Consider the following 27,577-nt stretch of genomic DNA (forward strand, 5'->3'; position numbering starts at 1 on the left):
ATATGTGTGTGTTGGCCTTCTCTGTAACTGTGTTTTACTTATACCCGTCTTGGTGACCTGGTTCAGCCTGTTTGGCTGTACTTGCCTGTTTTATTCCTTCTCTTATGTGAATGTCTCAGTTACTCATTTACAGAGGATGCCCTATACATCCTCAAGGTTCTCAATGTAAAAGCAGTGTTTTTACTGTTCTTGTTGTTTTCCTAGCAGTGCGTTTCTGCATTCATTGTTTTCTTTCGCCTTCATTCTATTATTGGAGGTCTATTTTTTTCCGAACTCAGGATAGTTTCCTTACCGATTGGTGGGTGCTCTTTATTCGTTGTATGTGTTCCTGTGACTTAGCATGCTGTGTATGCTCCTTCCTTTTTGTTTTGAGCCTGGACTCTGTGAACTATTGTCCTTGGTCTATTTGCATTTCCCGTTGTTAGGTTGCATCCCCTTTTGGGGCTGCCTCATTTAATGGTTCTGTACCCGATTTCTCACGGTCTTATTGCTTTCTACTCCCTATGGGCTTCCCATAGTCCGTCTTGGAGATCAGTCCTTTCAGTGAGCATTTGCTTCACCTATCATTTTCCAAAGCAGTACCTTTGTGCGTCGGTAGAGGGAATTGAGTGACGCAGTAGTGACATAGTCTCCCGGATGCTACATGATGGATTCACTGTACACCAATGTGTTTGGTACCAAACACCTCGTCTTAATAAATCCATACTGATGACAGTGCTGGATTTATTAACAAATGCTCACAGAAGTCATCTTAGAGGTGCCCCTGAAAACGTGCAGACTACTAGTGTGTTGACTGACTTGTGTCGACCAGCCAGCCCCCATAACACAGATTTCTGACCCCCTTTGCTCTTGGAAGATGGGAAAAAAGCCTACTCTGGGCGGAGGTGTTCACACCTCCTCCAAGTAGGATGGTTATTCCAGTGCGTGAAGATTCAAAGTCCCTGTCACCTTTGTTAGGCGACCCTGGGCCTCTCCAGATAGTGGAGGTGCCCATCCCCCTGTTCTGACCACAATTTTTGGGGGCAAGACAGGCGGTAAATGTTAGATTAGGAGGTGTACCCACAATCAGCCAGCACCATCCTAGGGCGGGCCAGCTGATGTGGACCCCACTTTTCAGATTCCTCCATGTTGTTTTGTCAGAAATTAGCCTTCTAGGGTCAAGGCTATGCCCACTTCTCACAGCAAGTGATCATATAGAGGGTGTAGGCACCCTAAAGGTAGGCAGCACATTGGCTACTACCTGTCACTCCCCTTAACACCCTTAAATTGAGTATTGAGGCTTCCTCCACAGTTGGGAGAGTGTTGATTTTTCGGTCCATCTTTGTTCTCTCCCATCTTGTGGCTGGCTGAAGAGGTGTCTAACTTTTTTCCCAACTTCATGACTTCATTGTTGGCAAATTCCTGGTATTAGGACACACAGACACTATGTCCCAGTAAAGAAAATACCATACTTATTAGTCGATGCAGTAAGACTCTTGATGGATCGAATGTTCTCTTTTGTGGAGGGAATAAGGTTGATTGCATGTTAAGAACAATGTGTAGGAACAGACACAAAATGCTTCAGTCCTGACAAATTGCAGGTATCAAGAAATTCCAATGAAAAAATCTATGTATGTTGTTCTGACCATACATTAAAATCCGATGCTATTAGTAAATTAGATATTCGAAGTGCATTTGTTGATAAAAAGTTCTTTAACCCGTTTACCGCGGCGCAAATTCTGCCGTGGTGCGGGTGAAATAATGAGTGGGCGTCGTTCGGACAGCCCCCGGCCGTCCTCCGCACACACCCACCATGGCATCAGACGGCCCCCGGGTTAAAAGCAGAGGTAAAAGAGCAATCACATTTTGGGAGTCTGTAAACAAGCAGAATTGTATAGGCGGTGGGCGAAAGAAAGCTCAAGTATAATCAACAAAGTTTTCACATTATTCAGCAGTTCTCTCACTACCTCACCTCCTCTGCCAATTGATATATCTGTGGTAATGAGCTTTATATTTATCTGGTAATTTTTGAGCCAGCAAAGGATTAGAAGTTTAGCAAAAAAAAGTCCACACGCAAAACAGATTTCGGAACATGCTATCAATATGAAATTAGACAAATCCATGTCCTCTAACTTTATAGAAAACAAGTTTGAAAATCCTCTTTAGATAACATTACCACGCATGTAAAGTATCCAGAGGACTATGGCTGACGTTAGGAGGCCCTGGAACAAATTAACCCCAGTAGACTTTAGGGAAAATTACTCTGAACCTAAATGGGAAGCATGCGGAGAAAATGCCACTTTAGCCCTAAGCGCATTTAGTGAAGCTGCGTTAACAACCATCAATCATGTGGTCCCGCTTAGAACTTATAAACCCCGACCTGCCCCAAAACAAGAAGTCTGGTTCACTGGGGATCTCAGACAATTAAAAACGACCATGAGAAAGTTAGAGAAAAAATGGAGAGTCACACGAAAGGCAGATGATAAGGAGGACTTTAGGAGGTCGTCCAAAAGTTACCATAAAGCAATCCGAGCTGCTAGGAAACAACATATAGCAGCTCAATTATCAGCTGCTGGTACGAACGTAAAAACCCTGTATCAAATTCTACAGACGTTCACTAAGCCCACTGCCTGTGACACGTAGGGGATCGAATCCCAAGAACTCTGTGATAATATTTCACAGTTTTTTGTTAGGAAAATTGAAGCCATCTATACTAAGATACTAACGTCTAACTCCATCTCTAACAATCCAGTAACAACTGACTGTCGAATCCAGCCACATATTATGACTACAGATAATGAGGCTAAGAAGCTTGCCGTTTTCCCACCCATTTCCATTGAAGAATTGACTGTTCTTGTCATGCAAACAAAGAGTGGGTGCCCCACAGACATCATCCCGGCACGTATTATGCCACTTCTGCTGGAGGATCTGGGGGTTGGATTGCGACATGTAGTCAATCTGTCCTTGTGTACTGGGGAAGTCCCTTTAGACTGGAAACAGGCTCTTGTGAGACCTCTGCGAAAAAACAATTCGATCCCCTGGTCTGATTTGACAAATCTGAGACCGATCTCTCTTCTCCCTTTTATAGGGAAGCTTGTTGAGAGACACGTGAATCAGCATTTGTCTAAATTCATTGAACACGCGGGTGGACTCGACCCCTCCCAGTCGGGTTTCAGGCCCAGGCACAGTACTGAGACCGCCTTGCTGTCCGTCGCTGACAATCTTCAGATGTTACAGGACAAGGGTTATTCCGTTGTCCTGGTACTTTTAGATTTGTCAGCGGCGTTTGACACTGTGTCACACGACATCATGACCTCCAGACTAGTTGACATCGGTCTGGAAGGCAAGGCTCTGGCCTGGCTAAGGAGCTTTTTCATCAAACGCACCCAGAGAGTCATCTTGGGACCATACCAATCAGAGGTGGTGGCGATCTCGAAGGGGGTGCCACAGGGCTCTTGTTTGAGCCCTACGTTATTTAATATCTATGTGGCACCCCTAGCTAACATCATGAGATCCCACGGGTTCATTCCAGTATCATACGCGGATGATACCCAACTCCTCTTCCCTTTTAAAATCATGACTCCTGAGGTGCGTGACTCCTTCGCCCGGGGGATGAAGGAGGTGGCACGGTGGATGGCAGCTAACTTCCTGCAGTGCAACGTCTCCAAGACCGAGGTTATGCTCTTTGGAGAGGCCAACGCTTATGGACTCCAGACTGGTGGCCTCAAGATCTTGGCCCCGTCCCTGAGCCCAAAATGGTGGTAAAAGACCTGGGAGTGAAACTGGACCATGAGCTTACCCTAACACAACAAACTAATCAAGTGGTAGGCTCATGTTTCCATGTTATTGGGCTTCTCAGGAGAGTATTCCCTCTGTTACCGGATACCACCAGGAGAACGTTGGTCCAGTCACTAGTGTTAAGTAGGCTGGACTATTGCAACGGGTTGATGTTAGCTGCCAATGAGAGTGTCTTTGCCAGATTGCAGGTTGTGCAAAACACTGCTGCACGACTGGTTCTAAATGTCCCGCCTCGTACTCCCTCAAAACCGTTGCTGGCCAAACTCCACTGGCTTCCAGTAAAGCAGAGGGTGATGTTTAAGATCTGCTGTGTCATCCACAAATGCCTCATTGGAAAGGGTCCTGGTTACCTCACTGAAAAATTCATCCCTTATGTTCCATCTAGATCTCTGAGATCGGGAGATCAGGAATTGCTATGTGTTCCCAGGGCCTTGAAGGCAAGAAATGGGGGAAGGGCCTTATCAGTAGCTGGCCCCAAGTTGTGGAACCAACTCCCGAAGGATATTAGAGTATGCAGGGAACATTTCCCTTTTAGGAAAAAACTCAAAACCTTCCTCTTTAACTATTAGTTGGTCTTAGGGCTATTTACTAAATCATGACTAGCTTTCCGTTCTTTAGTTGCTGCCAAAGGCGCGGAGATACTCCCTTGGGAGTCGATTCACAGCGCCATACAAACATGCAAATAAATAAATAAATAAATAAAGGGAACCTTCTATGTTATGCAATAGAGGTTGTAGGGGAGAGCTGCACACTAACACATGTGGTAGGGTTGGGAAAAGCCTAAGCTTAGTGGTTTGAATTTTAGCACTAGATTAAGGAGATATTAACTGAAAAAGCCCCTCTATAAAAGATCAGTTGATGATTTCTCAGCCAGTGATGTGAAAATGAGAGGATTCTGTGACTGGCCCCTGCGTTATCGAGGACAGGAAAGCTCTTTTGGGCTCATAATTGAAAGAACTTGAGATTACCAACCAGGGTGGATTGGTGGATTTGTCTCTTTACCTCTCTTCATCGGTGAGTTGTGATTTTCTTTTTGTTTTCACACCAATGACTGTAATACTCCAAATTGCCTTAAGAAATAAACTTCATTGCAATGTTTGTGACCTAATAAAGGGTAAAAATGGTATAAGTGGGCTGAGTACATACTTCTGTGGTGGGGGCAATTGCCTACAGAAATATGGGGGAAGTCAATCCACTCTGACCGTTCTGCTAATGTTTATGGTCTTCAAATCTGGAAAAAGCAGTTTTCAGAATGTTAAAATAGATAAAAAAACTGTATTTTTTTTAACTTTGCACTGTTACTTTATTGTCAAATATTGTCTGCTTCGCCAATGGGCAAACTGCCTTTTCTTCGCTCTCTTTATATACACCAATAAAAATTTTCCATTTCCTCTTTCTGCAGCGACCTCAATACAAACAACTGAAGGAAGTTCTTAATCGAATTCCCGAAATTAAAGATAATTTCTTGTCGACATACGATAAAAAAGTTCTTAGTTCATCCATTTCACCACAGGACTACACCCTAAGGAAATATCACTTCAAACAAATTATCCAATCCTTCATTGGGGTAAGGCATTAAAAGTGCACACACACGCCTTAACATTAGCCATTGTATTTTGTGGGGCAGATGGAAAGCTCATTGTGATTGGGAATGATTGTACAAATTCTCAAAGGGTTCAATGTGCTGAATGAAGCCTACCAAAGAAGCTTTTTTTGGGCCCACTAAGTGAAATTAAAACAAATTAAAAAAGTTAACCATGTTTTTCGTGTCACAGTGTCCAAACTAGTTAATGCATTGCTGATGGCTACTTCTACTTGCATATTCATCATCTCTTGAATCTACTCAAGGTGCCAGTTTGAATCTGGAAAGTTTAGAAACGTCTCTCTTGCACCAATAGGTGCCTCCTTGACTCTGGGAACAACACTAGATAAGACATCATGGAGCTATATAAGAAGCCACCCCAGATCACTGTCGCTTTTTTCAACCACCCTTCAAAGCAAATTGGATCTGCTCTCATGAGAACATTTCCTTACAGATAGTCCTTTTTCAGTGTTTTGATAGACTGTCTCCCTAAAAATGCCAGGGTTGAAACTGTCTTCCCTGTCACAATGTCATTGTCAGACTCTCACAAATACTGTGTGTGGTGAATGGGGCCCAAATACTAAGTCATGTGAGAAGTGTGACTTTATGCACACCAAGATCATTAAAGAGTGGGAGGCGAAGCTGTTCATGGCGTAGGCTGCAGACAAACATCAGAGCTTTCATCTTTCTAGATCTCAGTCTTGTACGATGGACTGCCTTCTGCTTACCTTTGGACAACAAATCCTCAAAACGGGCCACTTCTTACGACAGACCAAAGACTAGAGGAGAGGAGTCTGCCCTATGTGCTTTAATTAAAGGCTCATATAGAGTCCAAGTATTTCACTCAACACAACTTTGGGCTCACCACAATTCAGGGCCACATCATATGATTCATCAGCCAGGAGATGGAAAAATATATCATTTTCTTTTCTTTTTTAGAATATATATATTTCTCAAAAGATATACAAAAACATTATCATCAATATATAGACAAATGACGGTAATTCAATCACATAGACATAAATAAAACGCCCCACAGCACCCATTCATCTTTCATTCATCATCACAGAATCGCTCCTCTAAACTATCCTCACACATTCCACCAATCACATCCAGTTAAGACCAATTCATACAACAACCTCAGTACACATCGTACACTAATACACTGAGGGTGTCCTGCTGTGTCCTCTCAGCGAATTGCTGGGGAACTAAGATGGTAATAGCAGGACGGGAAGTAACCACGCCAACGTGCGTTTCGGTGCCAGGCCCGATCTACGGCAGCACCTTCATCAGGGCATGTATATGATGTGAAACAAGGGGGCAACACAGTATCAGGACAGCGGCCACTCTGTGATAGACAGAAAACATGACTTTAGAATCGCACATTGCTTGTGGTTCTTACACATTTACAAAAGTTGCTAGCTGGTAATACATTCTATATACAATTACATTCAAACAGTGTCCACAATATAAGTTTCGTAGGTTCGACTTTTTATAGTCAACATTTTTCAATATATGATTCAGAGAATATGCAGTGAGCTCAAAGAGGGTAAGAACAAGATGACAATAATTTTTACAACACAAAATATAATGCCAGCCCGACAGGGCTGGCGCACACAGGAATCCCTTGCGAGCAAATACTTAATTCATTCATCCACATATCCGTTGGGTCAGAGGGCACACATACAACATTCGAAGGGGGGAAGAGAGATATGAGTTCAAGGGTACATAACTACTGTCATCTAGTAAGTCGCGACTGTAATTTAGATCCAGGCAGGGCTCAAGTCGGGGTACCACGCGGGTGGACGGCATCCCCCCACTTATTTAACCGGGTGGACGCCGTCCCCCCTGGCAAACAGCTGGACTTCACTCTTTGGCCTCGGAGCTCACAGCTCCAAGGCATCTCCAGGGATGAGGGGGGGACGCCATGTGTCTCGAGCGCGATGCTGGCACAGTCCTCCTGCTGCCTCGGAGACTGGACGGATGCTGGGCCGGTTTTGTTCGGCTGAGAAGTGTTACTTCAGTGAAAAGGCAGCTGAAAAGAAATGGAACCTATAAAGTTAGCAAAAACCGTGGGCAGGCTGAATCAGAAACACACACGGCCTTGCAGCAAAAGCAGGAACTTAGTTTCAGCACGCTTGGGAGCTAAAGGGGTGGGGGAGGCGCGAGCAGGCATGACTGACAATTTTTCAAGAACCAAGGAAGGCTAGAAGTACAGAGAGTAATATTATACAGAATTGACGTGTAGAGAAATGTAACTTGGTTTCAGATTTAGATATACATTTTTGACAGACTACCAGAATTCTCAGTATCTGGTAGATACTTGCCTCCTTACGTTTCCTTTCATTGAACTTCGTTTTACAATAATTAAGATTTTAAAATGTGAGTCTTCTTGTGAACTGTTTTTCATAGTTTTCAGATTGAGGTGCCCTTTAAGATTGTACCCGATAACAGTACACATAAACGTCTAATAACCCTGCACAGTCCACTCGTGATACCTTTGGATAGTGCTACTCAGATAGTGCATCATATTTCTCATTTGCTTTTGTAGGTGCAAAGCGAAAACACCACCTTTTGTGACGTCACTTCCTGGTGTGACGTCACTTCCGGTGACAGCGTCCCCCCACTTCTTTTTTAGGGCTCGCCTGCTGATGCGCTTCAGCGCATAGCTGGCGAAGCTCTATTGTGGCTTAAACAGAGGTTAACCACCACTGGCGATTCCACTGGCGATTCCTTCAAGTGCATGTGCTTTTTAGGTCATTGCGCTTGCGCAAGCCCTAAAAAGCGCGTGCACAATGCCACCAGCCGCCTGCCTGCCTGCCTCGCATTACCACATCAAAGGCAGCCCTCCGAGCGCATTTCTCACCCCCTAATTATTCACGGCCGGCCGGCAGGCACATCAAAGGCTGCTGCTGCCGTGACTCGCATTTCTCCTCCCTCCTCCCCTATCACTGCCCAGGCCGGCCGTACTTTCTCTTTACACGGGCGCCCATTCCTGAATCACTTGAAATCTCTCCACATTATTTGCATTTTGTTAATTAAAAAAATTAACTACAACACAGCGTTGCACATTTTTCTCGACTTCGGAAGGATGAGTCCCAATCTCATTTGTGCAAAGTGTTGTAATGGGATTATTGGAGAGTTAGAGAAACGTGCTCACAAGTTACATTTTTATGCAAATCATCTGAGTAAATAAACAATAGCATGGTGCCGTTTGCGTCCTTGACTTGATCTGGTTTTTATTTTTATTTTGCTATTATTCTCACAAAGGCTAAGGTCTGCCTACTTTAGTATTAAGTGCTATACGTCGCATAAGCAACAGCTAACCATTCACTCACCCACGCAACGCCACTCACCCACGCAACGCCACTCACCCACGCAACGCCACTCACCCACGCAACGCCACTCACCCACGCAACGCCACTCACCCACGCAACGCCACTCACCCACGCAACGCCACTCACCCATGCAACGCCACTCACACACGCAACGCCACTCACACACGCAACGCCACTCACACACGCAACGCCACTCACACACGCAACGCCACTCACACACGCAACGCCACTCACACACGCAACGCCACACACATGCAACGCCACACACACATGCAACGCCACACACACATGCAACGCCACACACACATGCAACGCCACTCACACATGCAACGCCACTCACACATGCAACGCCACTCACACACGCAACGCCACTCACACACGCAACGCCACTCAACAACGCAACGCCACTCAACAACGCAACGCCACTCACCCACGCAACGCCACTCACCCACGCAACGCCACTCACCCACGCAACGCCACTCACCCACGCAACGCCACTCACCCACGCAACGCCACTCAGCCACGCAACGCCACTCACACACGCAACGCCACTCACACACAACGCCACTCACACGCAATGCCACTCACACACGCAACGCCACTCACACACGCAACGCCACTCACACACGCAACGCCACTCACACACGCAACGCCACTCACACACGCAACGCCACTCACACACGCAACGCCACACACACACGCAACGCCACACACACACGCAACGCCACACACACATGCAACGCCACTCACACATGCAACGCCACTCACACACGCAACGCCACTCACACACGCAACGCCACTCAACAACGCAACGCCACTCACCCACGCAACGCCACTCACCCACGCAACGCCACTCACCCACGCAACGCCACTCACCCACGCAACGCCACTCACCCACGCAACGCCACTCAGCCACGCAACGCCACTCACACACAACGCCACTCAGCCACGCAACGCCACTCACACACGCAACGCCACTCACACACGCAACGCCACTCACACACGCAACGCCACTCACACACGCAACGCCACTCACACACGCAACGCCACTCACACACGCAACGCCACTCACACACGCAACGCCACACACACACGCAACGCCACACACACATGCAACGCCACACACACATGCAACGCCACACACACATGCAACGCCACACACACATGCAACGCCACACACACATGCAACGCCACTCACACATGCAACGCCACTCACACATGCAACGCCACACACGCAATGCCACTCACCCACGCAACGCCACTCACCCACGCAACGCCACTCAGCCACGCAACGCCACTCAGCCACGCAACGCCACTCAGCCACGCAACGCCACTCAGCCACGCAACGCCACTCAGCCACGCAACGCCACTCAGCCACGCAACGCCACTCAGCCATGCAACGCCACTCAGCCACGCAACGCCACTCACCCACGCAACGCCACTCACCCACGCAACGCCACTCACCCACGCAACGCCACTCATCCACGCAACGCCACTCATCCACGCAACGCCACTCATCCACGCAACGCCACTCATCCATTTGCAAAACGAAAAATGTCAAACTCTTCTATTGCGAGACCTATTGCATTTTCAATGCTTGTTTACGACTTGTGCCCTGGATCCAGGCAGGTATACCATTAGTACTCAGATGTTAAGCTCACCGCAGAGGAACCCCTAGCCTAGTTTTTTACCTCATGTACGGGCGGCGCGGGAGTCTGTCTGACGCACTTCTAGCATCGATGTTTATAGGAGTCACGTTATTTTCAAAGGAGACACACCTATTAGCAGAGACATACACGATCAACTCCAAGTGGGAGAGGACTCTGCCAAAGAAAAACGTAAGTAAGTCAAAAGACGGTCCTCCCAGCCAGGTTCATATCTGGGGGTCAAGACAAGTAGGGGGCATATAGCACTGGTCGACGGGGGACTTACTTCAAAACCGATGAAAGTAAGGGCTGGACACAGCTTCCTATGCACAGACTCAGGGCACGGACTGGATTCCAGGATCGGCCTGAAAACAAAAATATATAGTGGGCGGGCGCTGCACCAAAATTCTGGGTTCAGCTATCCTTTAGTTTCAAGGAGTCCTTGTTTTTAGCGGCTATAGCTATGGTCGCTTACTAATTACCTACCGGAAATGGCAGCAAGCAGAGTGCGCGGCTCCGAGTAAGTTCGTTCACGGCTTCAGGTAGATAAAACCGATATCAGCGGACATCACAGGTTCGGGCGCTTGAAGGCTCTGGGGATGACACGCCCGGAAATATTGTTGAGAAGCCCAGAATGGAGCCTCTTGTTTTCGAGGTAAGCTGAACGCCGCCCTGGGTTCACACCCGCACTCCGGGGATATATTATTAAATAGTTAAGATCGGCCGACTATGATCCTGGAAAATGTAGCGGAGGGCTTTTGTAGCTTACTTGAGCCATGGGATTCGCCGCCATGCCCTATACAGAAACCTAGTGGGGGTGGCCTTGGAAGTAGTATGAAACTGGAGCCCCTGTGTAGTATGAATCCAATTGGCTAGTGTTAGTCACCCTCTAGCACGTTATTTTCTTTATGTCATCCCCAGAGCCTTCAATCGCCCGAACCTATGATGTCCGCTGATATCGGTTTTGTGATCCCGATGGCAGCTCCTCCTCATAGGTAAGAAGAGTATCGTGACAGTATGCCATATCACTAAGCCATTGACTGGTTTTTGGTACATTTTTACTATCCCAACATAAGGAGATTCTCCTTTTAGCAAGCAGCATTGCTATCAAACAAAATTTACGCTTTGAAGCCCGAATATTGCATAACAGTCCCAAGAGACAAGTGCGAATTGTACAGCTAATGGGGACTCCCACCATATCACCTAGCATTTGCGCCACCACTGTGCTCCCAGTATTCTATTATAGGCGAGCAATGCCACGCCAGATGTATTAAGTCTGCCGATTCACACCCACATCTTTTGCAACGGGCATCTTGTCGTAAACCATATTTATGAAGTCTTGCTGGCGTGTGATAAGTTTGATGCAGATAGTTATAATGTAATATTCTCAGGTTACCGTTAGGTTTTAACATTTCAGTTATTGAGCAGGCAACCTGCCATTCTTCCTCCGAAAGTGGGTTGTCCAGGACCTCATTATATCTTGCCCATGCCTTATGTGTTGTGTTTGCTATCTCCTCCTGCACTACAGTATATAGCCGTGATATTAACCTCTTATCATTAGGTGACATGATGATCAATTGTAGTGCATTCAGTTGCGGAGGTTCTGCTGGGTATGTAGGGTAATGCTGTTTGATCGCCCCCTAAAGTCTGTGATAGGTGAAGCAGAATAATAATGTTTGATTGCTTAAATAATCGAAATCTCGCAGCTGTTTGAACATCCCTTCGTTATAGAGATCCCCCATCATGTCAATCCCTACTTGCTGCAATAGCCCCATTCCCACCTCTTCCTGGGTTACAGATAAGCTAGGGTGATATTGTAGTGGGAGCGTAGGCGCATATAGCCGATTCTTATTTGATAATTTTCCTATTTGAAGCCAAGCAGCATTTGTAGTATCCACTGTGTTAATGTCTTTGTTATGCAGTGGAGGCCTCTTATGCGTTATCGCCCTCAGTGGGATAGGGTACGCATCACTCTCCTCTATTGCAGTGTGTGTAAGGTAGGGAGTCCGATGGTACCAATGCTAAGCATATTGGGCCTGCGCACATGTATCTATATATACTAATATAATAAAGAGAGAGCCCAAACCTTTTAGGCGGGTAATCTCAGGAACCACTGCACCAATCACAACACCCAATACAGCGTTGGAAAGGGCAGTTGCAGCAGAAGGACATAGGCTATGCAGATGACCACCATATACATTTAAAAGGTAAAAGAACCGTGCCAGCAAAGTAGTCCCTTGTGGGCGTGTCTACGTTGTGCTATGGGCGTGACAAACGCTGGGGGCGTGACAAACGCTGGGGGCGTGTGGTACTTTCCGCCCTTCATGCCATGTCTCATATCGTGTGCTAATCCCACCCTGCTCCCTTTAAATACCCCTGCACCCCATAATCATAACCCACCCTTACTCTTTAAAATACCCCAACACCCTTAAACACTAACCCATCTTAACCCTATAAGTATACCCTGTACCCCAAAGCCTAGCCCTGAACCCTATAAATACCCATGTACCTCAAACCCCAAACCTACCCATGAACCCTAAAAATACCCCTGTACCCCAAACCTAGCCCTGAACCCTAAAAATACCACTGTACCCCAAAACCACCCCTGAATCCTAAAATACCCCTGTACTCCAAAACCCAAACCTAGCCCTGAACCCTTTAAATACCCCTGTACCCCAAAACCCAAACCTACCCCTGAACCCTAAAAATACCCCTGTACCCCAAAACCCAAACCTAGCCCTGAACCATAGCAATAACCCTGTACCCCAAAACCCAAACCTACCCCTGAACCCTAAAATACCCCTGTACCCCAAAACCCAAACCTACCCCTGAACCCTAAAATACCCCTGTACCCCAAAACCCAAACCTACCCCTGAACCCTAAAAATACTCCTGCACCCCAAAACCCGAACCTAGCCCGAACCCTTAAAATACCACTGTACCCCAAAACCCAAACCTACCCCTGAACCCTAAAAATACCCCTATACCCGAAAACCCAAAACTAGCCCTGAACCCTAAAACTACTCCTGTACCCCAAAACCCATACCTATCCCTAAACCCTAAAACTACCCCTGTACCCCATAACCCAAAACTATATCTGAACCCTTAAAATACCCAAACACCCCAAAACATATACTTCAGTACCCCAAAACATATACCCCTATACCCATACTTACCTTATCCAAACATTAAAAAAAAAACATGCTTTTACCGTTCATGCATTAACAACGAATTTCGTTGTAAATGTATGCGTGGTAAAAGCATATAAAATGTAATGCCATGCGTTATAATGGCATTGCGAAGTCATGGTACTTTCGTAATGAAAGTATGCGAAGTGATGGTATGCGGAAAGAAAGTTGCGGAATAATGGGTGTTTACCCTCCCCCGGTAAGTACATTGGTGGCACGGCGGCCCTCATCTCCAGCAACATACTCATATTTTTTCACCACCCATTTGAAAAATGCACAGGTCTCTCTCATTGATGGCCTGCACCGACATACACTTTTAGACACACCTCCCGCCACAAGTTCTAGAATTGCGAACTTTAGAGCTGGGGAGCTACATTCGAATCTCGGCATCAGCTCAACATCCTGTGATTCCAGGCAAATCGATTTGTCTCCCCGTGCCTACCACAAATGAATGTGTTCTTCTGTAATGTAAATTGTGCTCATGCCATGTTGTCGAGTTCGCGCTATATAATATTGCAAGGAAAACTAAAGTAGGGAAACTCGAGTTCACACACTACTGAACGCGCACTCTTAAGTTAATCAGCAGTGCACTGTGAATTGGAGCGTTTCACAGGCCTGTCACAGATAAGAAATGCTATCAAAACGAAATCCTTCAAAAACAATATACCACTGGCCGGCAGCAATTCATACCCGGACAACGTCGGGACGGGCTGCTTATATATATATCCATATCCATACTAATATTATAAAGAGAGAGCCCAAACCTTTGAGGCGGGTAATCTCAGTAACCACAGCACCAATCACAACACCCAATACAGCGTTGGAAAGGGCAGTTGCAGCAGAAGGTCATAGGCTATGCAGACGGCCAGCATATACATTATTTTTTTTTAAATTGTTTTTATTAACTTTTCAAGAAACAGTGGTGTTCATCACAATCATACAGTGCAAGACATACAATTGTACCGTAGGACACCATATACATTTAAAAGGTAAAAGAACCGTGCCAGTAAAGTAATCCCTTGTGGGCGTGTCTGCGCTGTGCTGTGGGCTGGGGGCGTGACTAACGCTGGGGGCGTGTGGTACAGCCATTACATCGTGAGCTGTGGGCGTGTGCTGGGGCGTGAGAAACGCTGGGGGCGTGTGTCCGGCCTTCATGCCATGTGAACGCAATTGTGCCGCATCAAGGAGCACGCTGGGGGCGTGAGAAACGCTGGGGGCGTGTGCTACGTTCTGCCCTTCATGCCATGTGGGTCGTACATTAATCAGAAGATCGTCTGCTGTGGCAGTGTACTGGGGGCATATCCAACGCGTTCAGCTGGAGGCCTGGTAAGTAACATTACTGCAGCCTCTCCTGCGCGCTGTTACTGAACTCTCTCATTCAATGAAATTAGACACGCCTGCTACCATCAACCAGGGCTCTAACCGAGCTCAGGCGGTGGATCAGTACACTAATTACACACGCCTGATAACATCAACCAGGACTGCAGCTGGGCCTCAAGCGGGGGAACACGTGCCTGCTAACATAAAACCGCAAAAAACACAGTTGATGGACAGAATGTAGAACAATGTCATACATTCACCCCAGTACAAGGATCTGGGCCTAAATCCATCGTTTTTTTGCACTCCACACCACCCTGGGTTAGACACTGGCTATATGCAAATCAGCTCTGACCCTGTGCCTCATGGGAACAGTCCAGTCCGAACTACCAAGCCATGTCTTTCCCGGACAGGAATCAAGCATCCAAGGACCGGTTTCTGGCTATCAGCCTTCTTCAGCCTGGATAGCTTGACTCCAGTGGTGTGGAGAGCCTGGGACTCACGTCTGAGCATCCCCAGCCCACTCGGGGTGAAATTGCAAAAAACACAGTTAATGGACAGAATGTAGAACAATGTCATACATTCACCCCATTACAAGGATCTGGGCCTAAATCCATCGTTTTTTTGCACTCCACACCACCCTGGGTTAGACACTGGCTATATGCAAATCAGCTCTGACCCTGTGCCTCATGGGAACAGTCCAGTCCGAACTACCAAGCCATGTCTTTCCCAGACCGGAATCAAGCATCCAAGGACCGGTTTCTGGCTATCAGCCTGCTTCAGCCTGGATAGCTTGACTCCAGTGGTGTGGAGAGCCTGGGACTCACGTCTGAGCATCCCCAGCCCACTCGGGGTGAAATTGCAAAAGACACAGTTAATGGACAGAATGTAGAACAATGTCATACATTCACCCCAGTACAAGGATCTGGGCCTAAATCCATCGTTTTTTTGCACTCCACACCACCCTGGGTTAGACACTGGCTGAGCTGATTTGCATATAGCCAGTGTCTAACCCAGGGTGGTGTGGAGTGCAAAAAAACGATGGATTTAGGCCCAGATCCTTGTACTGGGGTGAATGTATGACATTGTTCTACATTCTGTCCATCAACTGTGTTTTTTTCAATTTTCACCCCGAGTGGGCTGGGTATGCTCAGACGTGAGTCCCAGGCTCTCCACACCACTGGAGTCATGTTATCCAGGCTGATGAAGGCTGATCGCCAGAAACCGGTCCTTGGATGCTTGATTCCGGTCTGGGAAAGTCATGGCTTGGTAGTTCGGACTGGACTGTTCCCATGAGGCACAGGGTCAGAGCTGATTTGCATATAGCCAGTGTCTAACCCAGGGTGGTGTGGAGTGCAAAAAAACGATGGATTTAGACCCAGATCCTTGTACTGGGGTGAATGTATGACATTGTTCTACATTCTGTCCATCAACTGTGTTTTTTTCAATTTTCACCCCGAGTGGGCTGGGTATGCTCAGACGTGAGTCCCAGGCTCTCCACACCACTGGAGTCAAGCTATCCAGGCTGATGAAGGCTGATAGCCAGAAACCGGTCCTTGGATGCTTGATTCCGGTCTGGGAAAGTCATGGCTTGGTAGTTCGGACTGGACTGTTCCCATGAGGCACAGGGTCAGAGCTGATTTGCATATAGCCAGTGTCTAACCCAGGGTGGTGTGGAGTGCAAAAAAACCGATGGATTTAGACCCAGATCCTTGTACTGGGGTGAATGTATGACATTGTTCTACATTCTGTCCATCAACTGTGTTTTTTTCAATTTTCACCCTGAGTGGGCTGGGTATGCTCAGACGTGAGTCCCAGGCTCGCCACACCACTGGAGTCAAGCTATCCAGGCTGATAAAGGCTGATAGCCAGAAACCGGTCCTTGGATGCTTGATTCCGGTCTGGGAAAGTCATGGCTTGGTAGTTCGGACTGGACTGTTCCCATGAGGCACAGGGTCAGAGCTGATTTGCATATAGCCAGTGTCTAACCCAGGGTGGTGTGGAGTGCAAAAAAATGATGGATTTAGACCCAGATCCTTGTACTGGGGTGAATGTATGACATTGTTCTACATTCTGTCCATCAACTGTGTTTTTTTCAATTTTCACCCCGAGTGGGCTCAGACGTGAGTCCCAGGCTCTCCACACCACTGGAGTCAAGCTATCCAGGCTGATGAAGGCTGATAGCCAGAAACCGGTCCTTGGATGCTTGATTCCGGTCTGGGGAAAGTCGTGGCTTTGTAGTTCGGACTGGACTGTTCCCATGAGGCACAGGGTCAGAGCTGATTTGCATATAGCCAGTGTCTAACACAGGGTGGTGTGGAGTGCAAAAAAACGATGGATTTAGACCCAGATCCTTGTACTGGGGTGAATGTATGACATTGTTCTACATTCTGTCCATCAACTGTGTATTTTTAAATTTTCTGCTAACATAAAACCGGCCTGCATCTGGGCCTCAAGCGGGGAACACGCAAATGAGCATGTCTGCGGGGACAATTACTGCAGCCTCTCCTACTCGCTGTCACTGATCTCTCTCATTAAACGTATTTACCCGCGGCTGATAACTCTCTCATTCAACGACATTACACGCGCCTGCTAACATCAACCAGGGCTGTAGCCGGGCTCAGGCGGCGTATCTCTACACCAATTACACGCGCCTGCTAACATCAACCAGGGCTGCAGCTGGCCCTTCTCCGTCCCTATACTAATGAAACAAAAAACGTCTACCGCAAGATTTCAAAATAAATTGCCCTTGCCAAATACACACATTACACAAATTCTATTTCATACCCGGACAACGTCGGGACGGGCTGCTAGTAAATAATAGAGGCGAAAATCCGGCACTTTAAAACCCCCCTTCGAGTATGGTAGCATAAGCGCCCTCATTTCAATCCTGGCTTGCTTACCCGCCCATATTAGTTTAATTAATAATGATTGTATCTGTCGGAACACTTCTGGTGGTGGGGTGATGGGGACATTTTTGAATAGGTACAAGAATTTTGGAAGTACCACCATTTTAACAATCGGCAGTCGGTCCGCCAACGAAAGAGGTAGTTGGATCCAGCGATCAGTTTTGGCTGTTATAGTGCTTACAGCTTTGCCATAGTTTTCACGTATGATGAGCTCCGGGTCCCTATGGAACCACACACCCAGGTACCTCACTGGTTCAGTTTGCCACTCCAGAGGGCTGTGTTATGTGGTGCTGTGCTGTCTGTAAGAGGGATGATAATAGATTTGTCCCAATTTATTTGGAGCCCAGAATGCCGTCTGAACTTGATATATTCTCTTAATAGTGGGGCTAGATTGACCTCCGGATCCCTTACGTATAATAAAATGTCATCCGCGTACATAGATATGTGTAATGGCCGTTCTAGAAATTGTAAGGCAGAATAATGATGCCCCTGTCTAATTTTGCAGGCTAAAGGTTCCAGTGCCAGTGCAAATAGTAATGGTGACAATGGACATCCTTGCCGCGTTCCTACGTGCTATAGGTACAATGTCAGACACATAATTGTTTATTCGAACTCGGACCACAGGTTTGTTGTAGAGCAACTGGACCAATTGCTGGTAGATTGGGGGAAATCCCATTCTCTTAAGTACTGTTAATAGATATGTCCATTCTATTGAATCGAATGCTTTGGCCGCATCCAGCATGACCGCGGCCGCTTTGGTGGTAGATATTAGATAGTGTGTTAACGCAAATAGCGTCCTAGGGTTGTGTGCAGTGGAACGGGTTGGTATGAATCCAGACTGGTCCGGTAATACCAGCGCAGTAATGAGGGGTTGTAATCGCACTGCCAGCAACTTTGCCAATATTTTAGAGTCCACATTTATGAGTGATAGTGGCCTATAGGACTCACAATATACAGGATCTTTCGCTGGCTTTAATAGGGCCACTAACACTGCTTCTCACAAGGTAGGAGGGAGAATTGTTTTCTCAAAGGCATCACCGTACATGGCTACTAGGTGGGGCGCTAGCAAATCTACAAAAACCTTGTAAAATTTGCATGTAAACCCATCAGGACCTGGTGCCTTCCCATTAGGTAACGATTTAATAATCTCTGTTACTTCTTCTACTGTAATCGGGAGGGAAAGGTACTGTCGCTGGGTATCTGAAAGCCAGGCAATGGCCACATCTTCCATATATTGCATTATCTCCTCTGGGGACGCAGTATGACGGGATTCATATAGTGCACCATACGTGGTTACAAATTCCCTCAATATACCCTCAGTAGTAGTTTGCATCTCCCCATGGGCACTCTTAACCTGCAGGACTGTCTGTGAAGCGCGACCTTCACATATTTTTGACGCTGGTACCCTCCCAGGCCTCCCGCCCTCACCAAAAGTTCTGGCTTTCGCACATTTCGTTCTGTATTTGAGTTCGTCCTCAGCTAAGGACTGATGTTCGGTCACCATAGCCCTAATATCTCCCAGTAATTGTGGGTTTTGGGACTGCTCATATGCACGTTCCAATGATCTCGACCTACTTTCACATCTAGTTAGTTGTCCTCGAATGTCTTTTAAAATGCCTGCAGTGGTGCTTAAGCAGACCCCACGTAGTGTGGCCTTAAAGGCCTCCCAGAGCAGGCTAGGGTCATCCGTGGTAGGCTCATTGAGGAGGAAGAACTCAGATATGGCGTTGGTAATCGTGTCTGTGTATACTGTATCAGTCAATGCCCTTGCATTAAAGCGACAGCTATATGGAGAAGGCAAATAATGGGGAAGTTCGATCGATATAAATACGGGGTTATAATCAGACAGTGTCTGTGGGAGATGTTTTACATTGTTAGTTCAGTGTAGTGCGTTCTTCGAACCTATCCAGTAATCTATGCGGGACCAGCTGTTGTGCACGGCAGATGTATGTGTCGCTTCTTTACTTTTCGTATTCTTAGTGCGCCGTAAATCATACAATGCAAGTTCTGCCATAATGTCATTCATTTTATGCATAGCTTTTGAGGAAAATTGAATTTTGCCTTGTCATGTGTCCCTACGTGTTCCCCATTATATGTTATTTGTGCATGATCGACATGCATATGTTCCCCCTCTCCAGATTAAAGACGCAATTATAGTTGTGTCCAACGTTAGTATGCCAGTTATCCAGTCTCCCTGAAAGCAACAAGTATTAGGCCTATGTTGCCAACGTTTTACATTGTACACGTTAATTCATCGAGTTGTCCCCGTTTCTAGGCCTCATAGGGCCCGGACACCAGATTCAAGCTTCAAGTCTTCTGAATCACTCCGAGGAGCGATGCAGCCCCTCCCGCATCCCTGACCCTTCACTTACTTTCTGCCAAGCAGCGCGGTGCCCGGCCTGGCCTGCCTGCCTGTCTGCCAAGAATATGTTATGCCTCTAGTTATCAGTTCAGCTCCCCGGCTTCACATTCCTAAGCTAACGAACCGCATAAACATCTTCATCTATAGTCTAGTCTTTCTGTCTCCATGCAAGAGAATTACTGAATTAGTATCCATAGAAGATTCATAGCACACGCAATACATAAAGAAATATATGCATGCACCAGCCTTAGTGTCAAGTAGCCTTTGCCCTGATGACTTTTAGATTCTATCAACATGTTCTCTAAACACAAGATATCAGATATGCTATAGGTACATGTCGTCCTGACATCCCAGACTTTAGTCTCCTCTTCTGGCCCAGAAGTCAGAGCCCCAGCTCTCCCCAGTTACACGTCATGGCCCGTTTGCGCGCACCAGTAGGTTAAAGGTTCCAGCTGCCCAGGTAGCCCCCTCCATGTACCCACCCATTTATGACACTTCTGTGACGTTTACATCACATGTCTTCATGCACACTCTGTGCACGCCTTCTTTGTACGCCCATATGTTCTTATCTTACGTTTGTCACTTGTTACGCCTACTGTATGCAATACAATTGTACTGTTTTACTATATATACTATGTAATGTTAATGAGACGGGGCAGCTGCCATTCCATTCCATTGCATGCCACATCATGGTCTTTAGGCTCGAGCCATCCGATTAAAGCCATTCTGACTCAGATATCACGGATCCTGCCTCTTATTTATTGAGCTATCTGGTATAATTAATGTATAGAAAAATAGTATCGGTAATTAATTATTTATTTACCACATAAAATCGCGCCCGAACAGGAACGAGCCCCTTCCCCACGCGCCGGTGATGTAACGCAGGCCCCCTGACCCTTCTACAGCCGTGACGGAACCCCTACTGTGCACGTGCAGATATTTCTGCTTCAAGTCTCCCTCAGGCCCACGGAGGAGACGGAGACTGCGGTCCGGCATCCAGACGAGGCGGTGAGGAAGGCGGGTCGTCCCGACCAGAGCCCAAGCCGAGAGAGCAAGGTCCGAGGTATCCGGAGGCCCACCTGTTTCCGAAGCCCGAGGCGCATGCATAGTGCGTAGCAGTAACCAGACGTCGTAGCAGTCCAGTCCGAGGCCTTCAGTTTGCTTCCCGGTGAGTACCGTTGCTGGGGGTATCTAGACGGGTTCATTAATTTGTGCCCGGTCCGACGGGTTTGGGTACACAGATCCGGTCCGACGTGTTCACCTAGGTGGATACGGTATGACGTGTCTCTTTAGGAGACCGGTATGTTCTGTACTGTTTTAGCAGTGCATCCAGTAATTCTAGTAAGTCTGTTCTCGAGAAATTCAAGTATTATGTTTTCAATGTATTAGGTAGTATCTGTTGTAACTGTTATTAATGTGTTTTTTGATGTCGTGGTATGAGTGATCGTTTTGCTATTCATTACTGTGTTCATTGTGTATTGCGTTCAAGTCTAAGTACGGTTCAAATATGCCTTTGTTTTCGAAGTTACGTCAGATAAAAACCAGAAAAGGGTTACTCGAAGAATCAGTTCCTGTCCCTCCCAGGGACAGTCCTGGACATTTCATGTATCATAAGCATGGCTTAGATGCCATACTGTATCTAGATTTATGGGTGGATTACACCAAACATCTTGAAGAGAAATATAGATGGCCTGTTTCAGGAACGTGGGATGCCGAGTGCATCATGAGAGTAGAAGAAGCATTATGGAAAAAGAAAGCCAGACAATCCCAGAAAGATGCCATAGAATTATGGCGTAAAGAATCCCATAAAAGAACCGAGAAAGAATTCAGAAAAGCAGAATTAAGTAGGGAATCTTCCGAAAAAGCCCAAGAAAGGGAATTACTAGAAGAAGGTGAACGAGTTAGAGCAGAACAATCAGACAGACAGAGAAATGCCCTTATTAAAGGTATGTATCCTCTTCTCGCCGAGGGTTTGCCTAAAGCGACCCCGGAAGCACCCTGTAATTTACCGCCACCCTTGGTCCCGATTAAGCTACGTCATAAACCGACCGCGGCTGAAATTTTCCTTTCTTCCTATTTGGACGACACTGTCCCAGAATATGCTAATACGAATCCTCCGCCAGTTCAACTTCCACCTCCTGTTAATGTAATTACTGTGCCTCCAGTCGTTGGTCCTGTTAATGTGCCAGTACCCCAGGACCAACCCACTTTACGTACGCCTGCTTTACCAGTCACGTTACCAGTAGCCGCACATTCAGTATTAATTGACGATTCCAGTTCAGGAGGGGCAGGGGGAGGTATTCCTATCACCCCGCCTCAAACAAAACGCCTGACGCTGAGAGATGCAGCGTTACAACGTACCCCGAAAGTGACTACGTACGAAGCACTCAGAAAGTATTTCAATGAGTGCGGATCTGATTGTAGATATGACCCAGTACCAGGCGAAGATAGTATGATAATATATTCCATACGTTTACGACGAGTTGCAAGCTTCTTGGTTACCATATCAAATATGAAAGAACATCTAGACAGAATATATCATTTCATCCGAACAGGGGAGAAACCAGAAAGTATTCACGAAGCTATGGTACACAGAAAAGTCGAGATTCAAGGCATGATTTTGCAATTTTTAATAAATTGTTTAATAAGAGAACAGGATCATCCTGATAAAAATCCAGAAGAGATGAGAGTCCTGACCAGATGGAGTGACAATATAGCAGAAGGAAAACATAGAACACAGAATAGTATAGAAACCATGTACAGAAAGATTCGTAAAGAAATTATAAGTATACACCAAAAGGAGGAAGCAATGAGAGTAGCCGAGAAAGAGAATGACTCTTCAGACGAAGAGGTAGACAACGAGAATCCCACTAGAATAGCGTATGTAGGTAGGACGAGACCTTCCGATAGACACACACGCCTAGACTACAAGAAAGTTTTTCCTCCTCCCGTACCAGAACAGTGTTCTCTTGAACAATTATTCCAGGCTACCGATAAAGTTCTGAAATTACGGATTGGTTACAGTGAGCTTAGTACCATGCATGAACAAGAACTCGCCCGAACAGCAGTCCGATGGACTAGTGATTCTACCACGTTTTCAGACGAAGTAGTGGCTCAAATGTTTCTGAAACTACCGCCAGCCGAGCAGCGACTGGTGGGTATGTATATGATCCAGCACCTCATTACACTGTATGAGAGTCAGCATTCTGATCCAGGTCCCTTATATAATGTACTGAACGAGTTACTACTAAACAGATGGAAAGGTCTAGGTACCGATTTAATTAACGTCATTCTAGAACAGCGCCACAAATACAGAACGTTCCTGACTCCGCATTTTGTTTCTGTTTCACCCCCTTTCTACATAGATAGACAGAATCCGTTGCGAGAAGTGCATCCTGTTAAGGGAACGGGGGGTGAGCTCGAACGAGTATTTGTTTACACCCCTATAACGAAAATAGAGCTACTAGAAATGAAAAAGTTAGTGCCCTGTCACGATAAAGATCCAGCAGGGTTCCACCGTGAATTAAAAGACATGCTCCGTATGGGAGAATACACGTATCCCGATATCATCAAAATGTTAAAGGTCCTGCTGCCTGCGGGCATATATGAAAAACTTAAAGAAAAAGAATGGGAGGTGGGAGAGAAAAAGATAGATTGGACCGCGTTAGAGAACGAAGATAACACACGAGTCCCAGGTACTGGTCTTGGGGATAAAGCCAAAGAATTGCCCGAACTGTTAATACAAGTCTTGCCAAGATTACTAGCCACGAAAAAGGAAGACTGGGACGCCATCTCAGCCTGTAAACAGAAACAGGACGAAGACACTAGTGATTTTTATTCCAGATTTGAGAAATGTTTCATTATTAATAGCGGTCTGAAAACAAGTAGTGAGTCGTATCCACATCTTTTTGTTACTAAACTAGTTGAGAATTCTTTACCGCAAGTTAAAAATAGAGTATTGAAAGTCGAGAGTACATGGCAAGCTAATACCCCGTCTCAAATGCTCCAGATGTTACAGTATCACCAGAATAGAATCAGGGAAGAGCAAGAACACGAAAGGAGACGTATGAAAGACACGAAAATGAAAGTACTAGTTGCACAGTCTGTTCAACCAGATAGTCAGAAGAAGGGTCCGAATCAGACTAGTCATTCTGCAGCTCCTGTTAAAGGGACATGCAATTACTGTAAACAGCCAGGTCATTATATAAACGAATGTGCAGTTCTGAAACATAACATAGCTACAGGTAAGACGAAAGAGAGACCACGTCCTCCTAGACAAGAACATGTTCCGCAAAATACACAACCACCGCAGAACGCACAACAGACAGTTACAGTACCGCAGCCTATAGCTGCCACGCAACACGTTACACAACAAATGTACCAATATGCACAGTCAGATTATCCAGAATATCAGCAGTATTCATGAAACAGCCTAGAGAGGGAGGTTGGCTTGCCTCTCATCGAGGTTCCTGTAGATCAAGAGGGTCCCTATGTACACAGTCAAGTATTAGGGAAAGACAGAAAGTTTCTGATTGATACAGGGGCAAGTAGGACTACCATCAGTCATGACGAGGTTCCAGGGGCTCCACTCTCAGGCTCAAAAAACGTTTCCCTGGGATTTTCAGGAAAGCCTATTGTTAATGAAATATCGAAACCAGTTTCCCTAGAAGTTGGTCCATTGTCCCGAACTACAGACTTGTTACTTACGAAATCCTGTCCCGAAAATGTACTTGGTATTAAAACATTGAAAGAATTAGGAGCAGTTATATGCTGTTCCCCAGAAGGAGTGAGATTGTTTTTACGTGATTTTAAAGGTCATTATGTGTTACGTGATTTTGATCCAAGATTACTGAATGTACCACAGCATTTATGGGCGCAAGGTCCAACTGATGTAGGTTGTATGCACATTACACCATATCGTGTCACTCTGAAACAAGGTGTTGTATTGCCACGAATCCGACAGTACAAATTACCACCTGAGGCTGTAGCAGCCTTATCGAAAATTATTGACGAGCTCATCGCTCAAGGAGTAGTTGTAGAAACTGACTCCAATGTATGTAATTCTCCTATCATTCCGATTCTTAAACGTACTGATCCAAATGCACCTCCAGTTTATCGATTAGTGATTGACCTTCGAGAACTTAATAAGTGTATCATACCCCAGTACCCAGTGGTTCCAGATATCTCCTCCCTATTGACTGCCATTGATTCTGAAGCTACGTTCTTTACTGTTATTGATCTCAAGAACGCATTCTTTAGTGTCCCCATTCATCCAGACAGCCAGTTTCTTTTCGGATTCTGTTTAAATGGAAGAAGCTATAAATTCACACGAGCACCTCAAGGTTTCACAGAAAGTCCTAGTATTTACAGTCAAGCACTTAAAAGACAACTAGACAGTATTCACATGCCAACTGACACTGCCCTGCTCCAGTATGTCGATGATCTATTGATCACAGCCCGTACAGAATGTGACTGCGAACGTGCGTCACTGACAGTCTTGTATTTCCTGGCAGACATGGGGCACAAGGTGTCCCCTTCCAAACTGCAATTCTGTGTCCAGCAAGTGGTATACCTTGGACACTTACTGTCCAAGAGGGGTAGACAGTTGACACCTGACCGTATCCAGTTAATAGCACATCTTCCACAGCCCAAGACACAGAAGGAGGTACGAGCTTTTATCGGCCTCACTTCTTACTGCAGACAATGGATTCCTCAGTACGCATATCTAGCCAAACCACTGATACAGTTAACAACACAGGAGGCAGCCATATCGACTGTCCTCCCTTGGACCCAGGAACATACACTTGTTTTTAACGAGTTAAAGAAAGCTTTATGTAATGCACCTGTGTTAGCGACACCAAACTACAGTAAGCCTTTTACACTTTTTGTTACCGAACGTGATGGGACAGCATTATCTGTTCTCACGCAAGATCAAGCAGGACAACACAAGCCTTGTGCTTATTTCTCTAGCACATTAGATCCAGTAGCCCAGGCTCTGCCTGCGTGCCTCAAGTCAGTTGCAGCCACAGCTCTAGCTATCAGACAAAGTGATTCCATAGTGTTAGGACATTCCCTGACAGTACAAGTTCCGCACTCTGTGGAAGTTCTTTTAAACCGAACACAGACTCAGCACTTGACAATTGCACGATTAACAGGTTATGAACTGACACTGTTTCAGCCACACATAGAAATCAGACGCTGCAACGTATTAAATCCTGCTACACTGTTACCCTCGATTACATCGAATCCTGCCACACATGACTGCGTGGAAGTTATTAACATCATGACCAAGCCAAGACAAGACCTGACTGACATTGCATTACCTGATCCTGACCTGACACTTTATGTGGATGGTTCATGTATGAGAACAAGTACAGGAGAACTAGTCGCCGCATATGCAGTGACTACTGAGACTGAAGTTATAGAAACACATCGTATCGACACCCTGTCTGCTCAAGCAGCAGAGCTAATTACTCTGACCCAAGCCTGCATACGAGCCAAGAACCTGAAAGTAAACATATATACAGATTCACGTTATGCATTCGGAGTCGTTCACGACTTTGGAGTCCTTTGGCAAGAAAGAGGTTTCATGACCTCTCATGGAGCCAAGATTCAGCATGGCCCCCTCATTCAAGCTCTGTTAGAAGCAATACATTTACCGAAAGCCATTGCCATCATGAAGTGCAAAGCACATACGAAGGCCACTGACACCATTTCCCAAGGTAACGATCTAGCAGATCGAACCGCCAAGCTTACAGCTCAGACTCCAGACATTCCAGTTAACAAGACAAAGACAGACGTTTCAGTCCTGACAACTTGCATGACAGTCAAGGATCCTACACAAGACGTACTAGACATACAGTCACATGCTACCCCAGACGAAATCAAGAGATGGTCTGAACAAGGAGGGGTCCAGACAGATCAGGGATGGTTGACGAAGGGAAAAGCCACATGGTTTCTCCCCGACTCTATGGTTCAAGTTATTATTAATACAGCACATAGTCCAGCACACTTAGGAGAAAAGGCCATGTTAGACAGCATCCAGAATATTTGGTTTAACAAACATTTACGAGCAGCAGCCAAGCAGAAAGTGCGTACCTGCATGATCTGTTGTCAGTTCAATCCAGGTAAAGGTGTTCCGGTGGAACAAGGTGGATTCCATCCTCCTGACCACCCTTTTGAAGTCCTCCAGATGGATTATATTCAGATGGATTGATGTCGAGGTTTCAAGTATGTCCTCGTAGTTGTATGCGCTTTGTCCAGATGGACAGAAGCATATCCAGTCCCAGATTACACTGCCGCGACCACTGCCAGGCAGTTGGTTCGTGAGTTTTTCCCCCGCTATGGTTTGCCCAGGGTCGTGTATTCAGACAACGGCCAGCCATTCTCATCCGAACTCATGAAACAAGTATCTCTTCTGTTAGGGTACCAGTGGAAGTTCCATTGTGTACGACACCCC

At 46.2% G+C, this 27,577-nt stretch overlaps 1 protein-coding gene across 2 annotated transcripts in view; it reads left to right on the forward strand.

Moving 5' to 3' along the window:
- The window catches only part of LOC144762304 (exportin-5-like), a 2,548,278-nt gene that overhangs the window by 2,422,426 nt on the left and 98,275 nt on the right, over positions 1-27,577 (forward strand). For both annotated transcript variants that reach the window (XM_078647452.1, XM_078647453.1), the window contains one exon: positions 5,180-5,344. In XM_078647452.1, coding sequence (XP_078503578.1) covers positions 5,180-5,344 — 165 coding nt within the window. The remainder of the gene's footprint in view (positions 1-5,179; positions 5,345-27,577) is intronic.

The sequence above is a fragment of the Lissotriton helveticus genome, chromosome 6 (assembly GCF_964261635.1).
Source record: "Lissotriton helveticus chromosome 6, aLisHel1.1, whole genome shotgun sequence".
Classification (NCBI taxonomy): domain Eukaryota; kingdom Metazoa; phylum Chordata; class Amphibia; order Caudata; family Salamandridae; genus Lissotriton; species Lissotriton helveticus.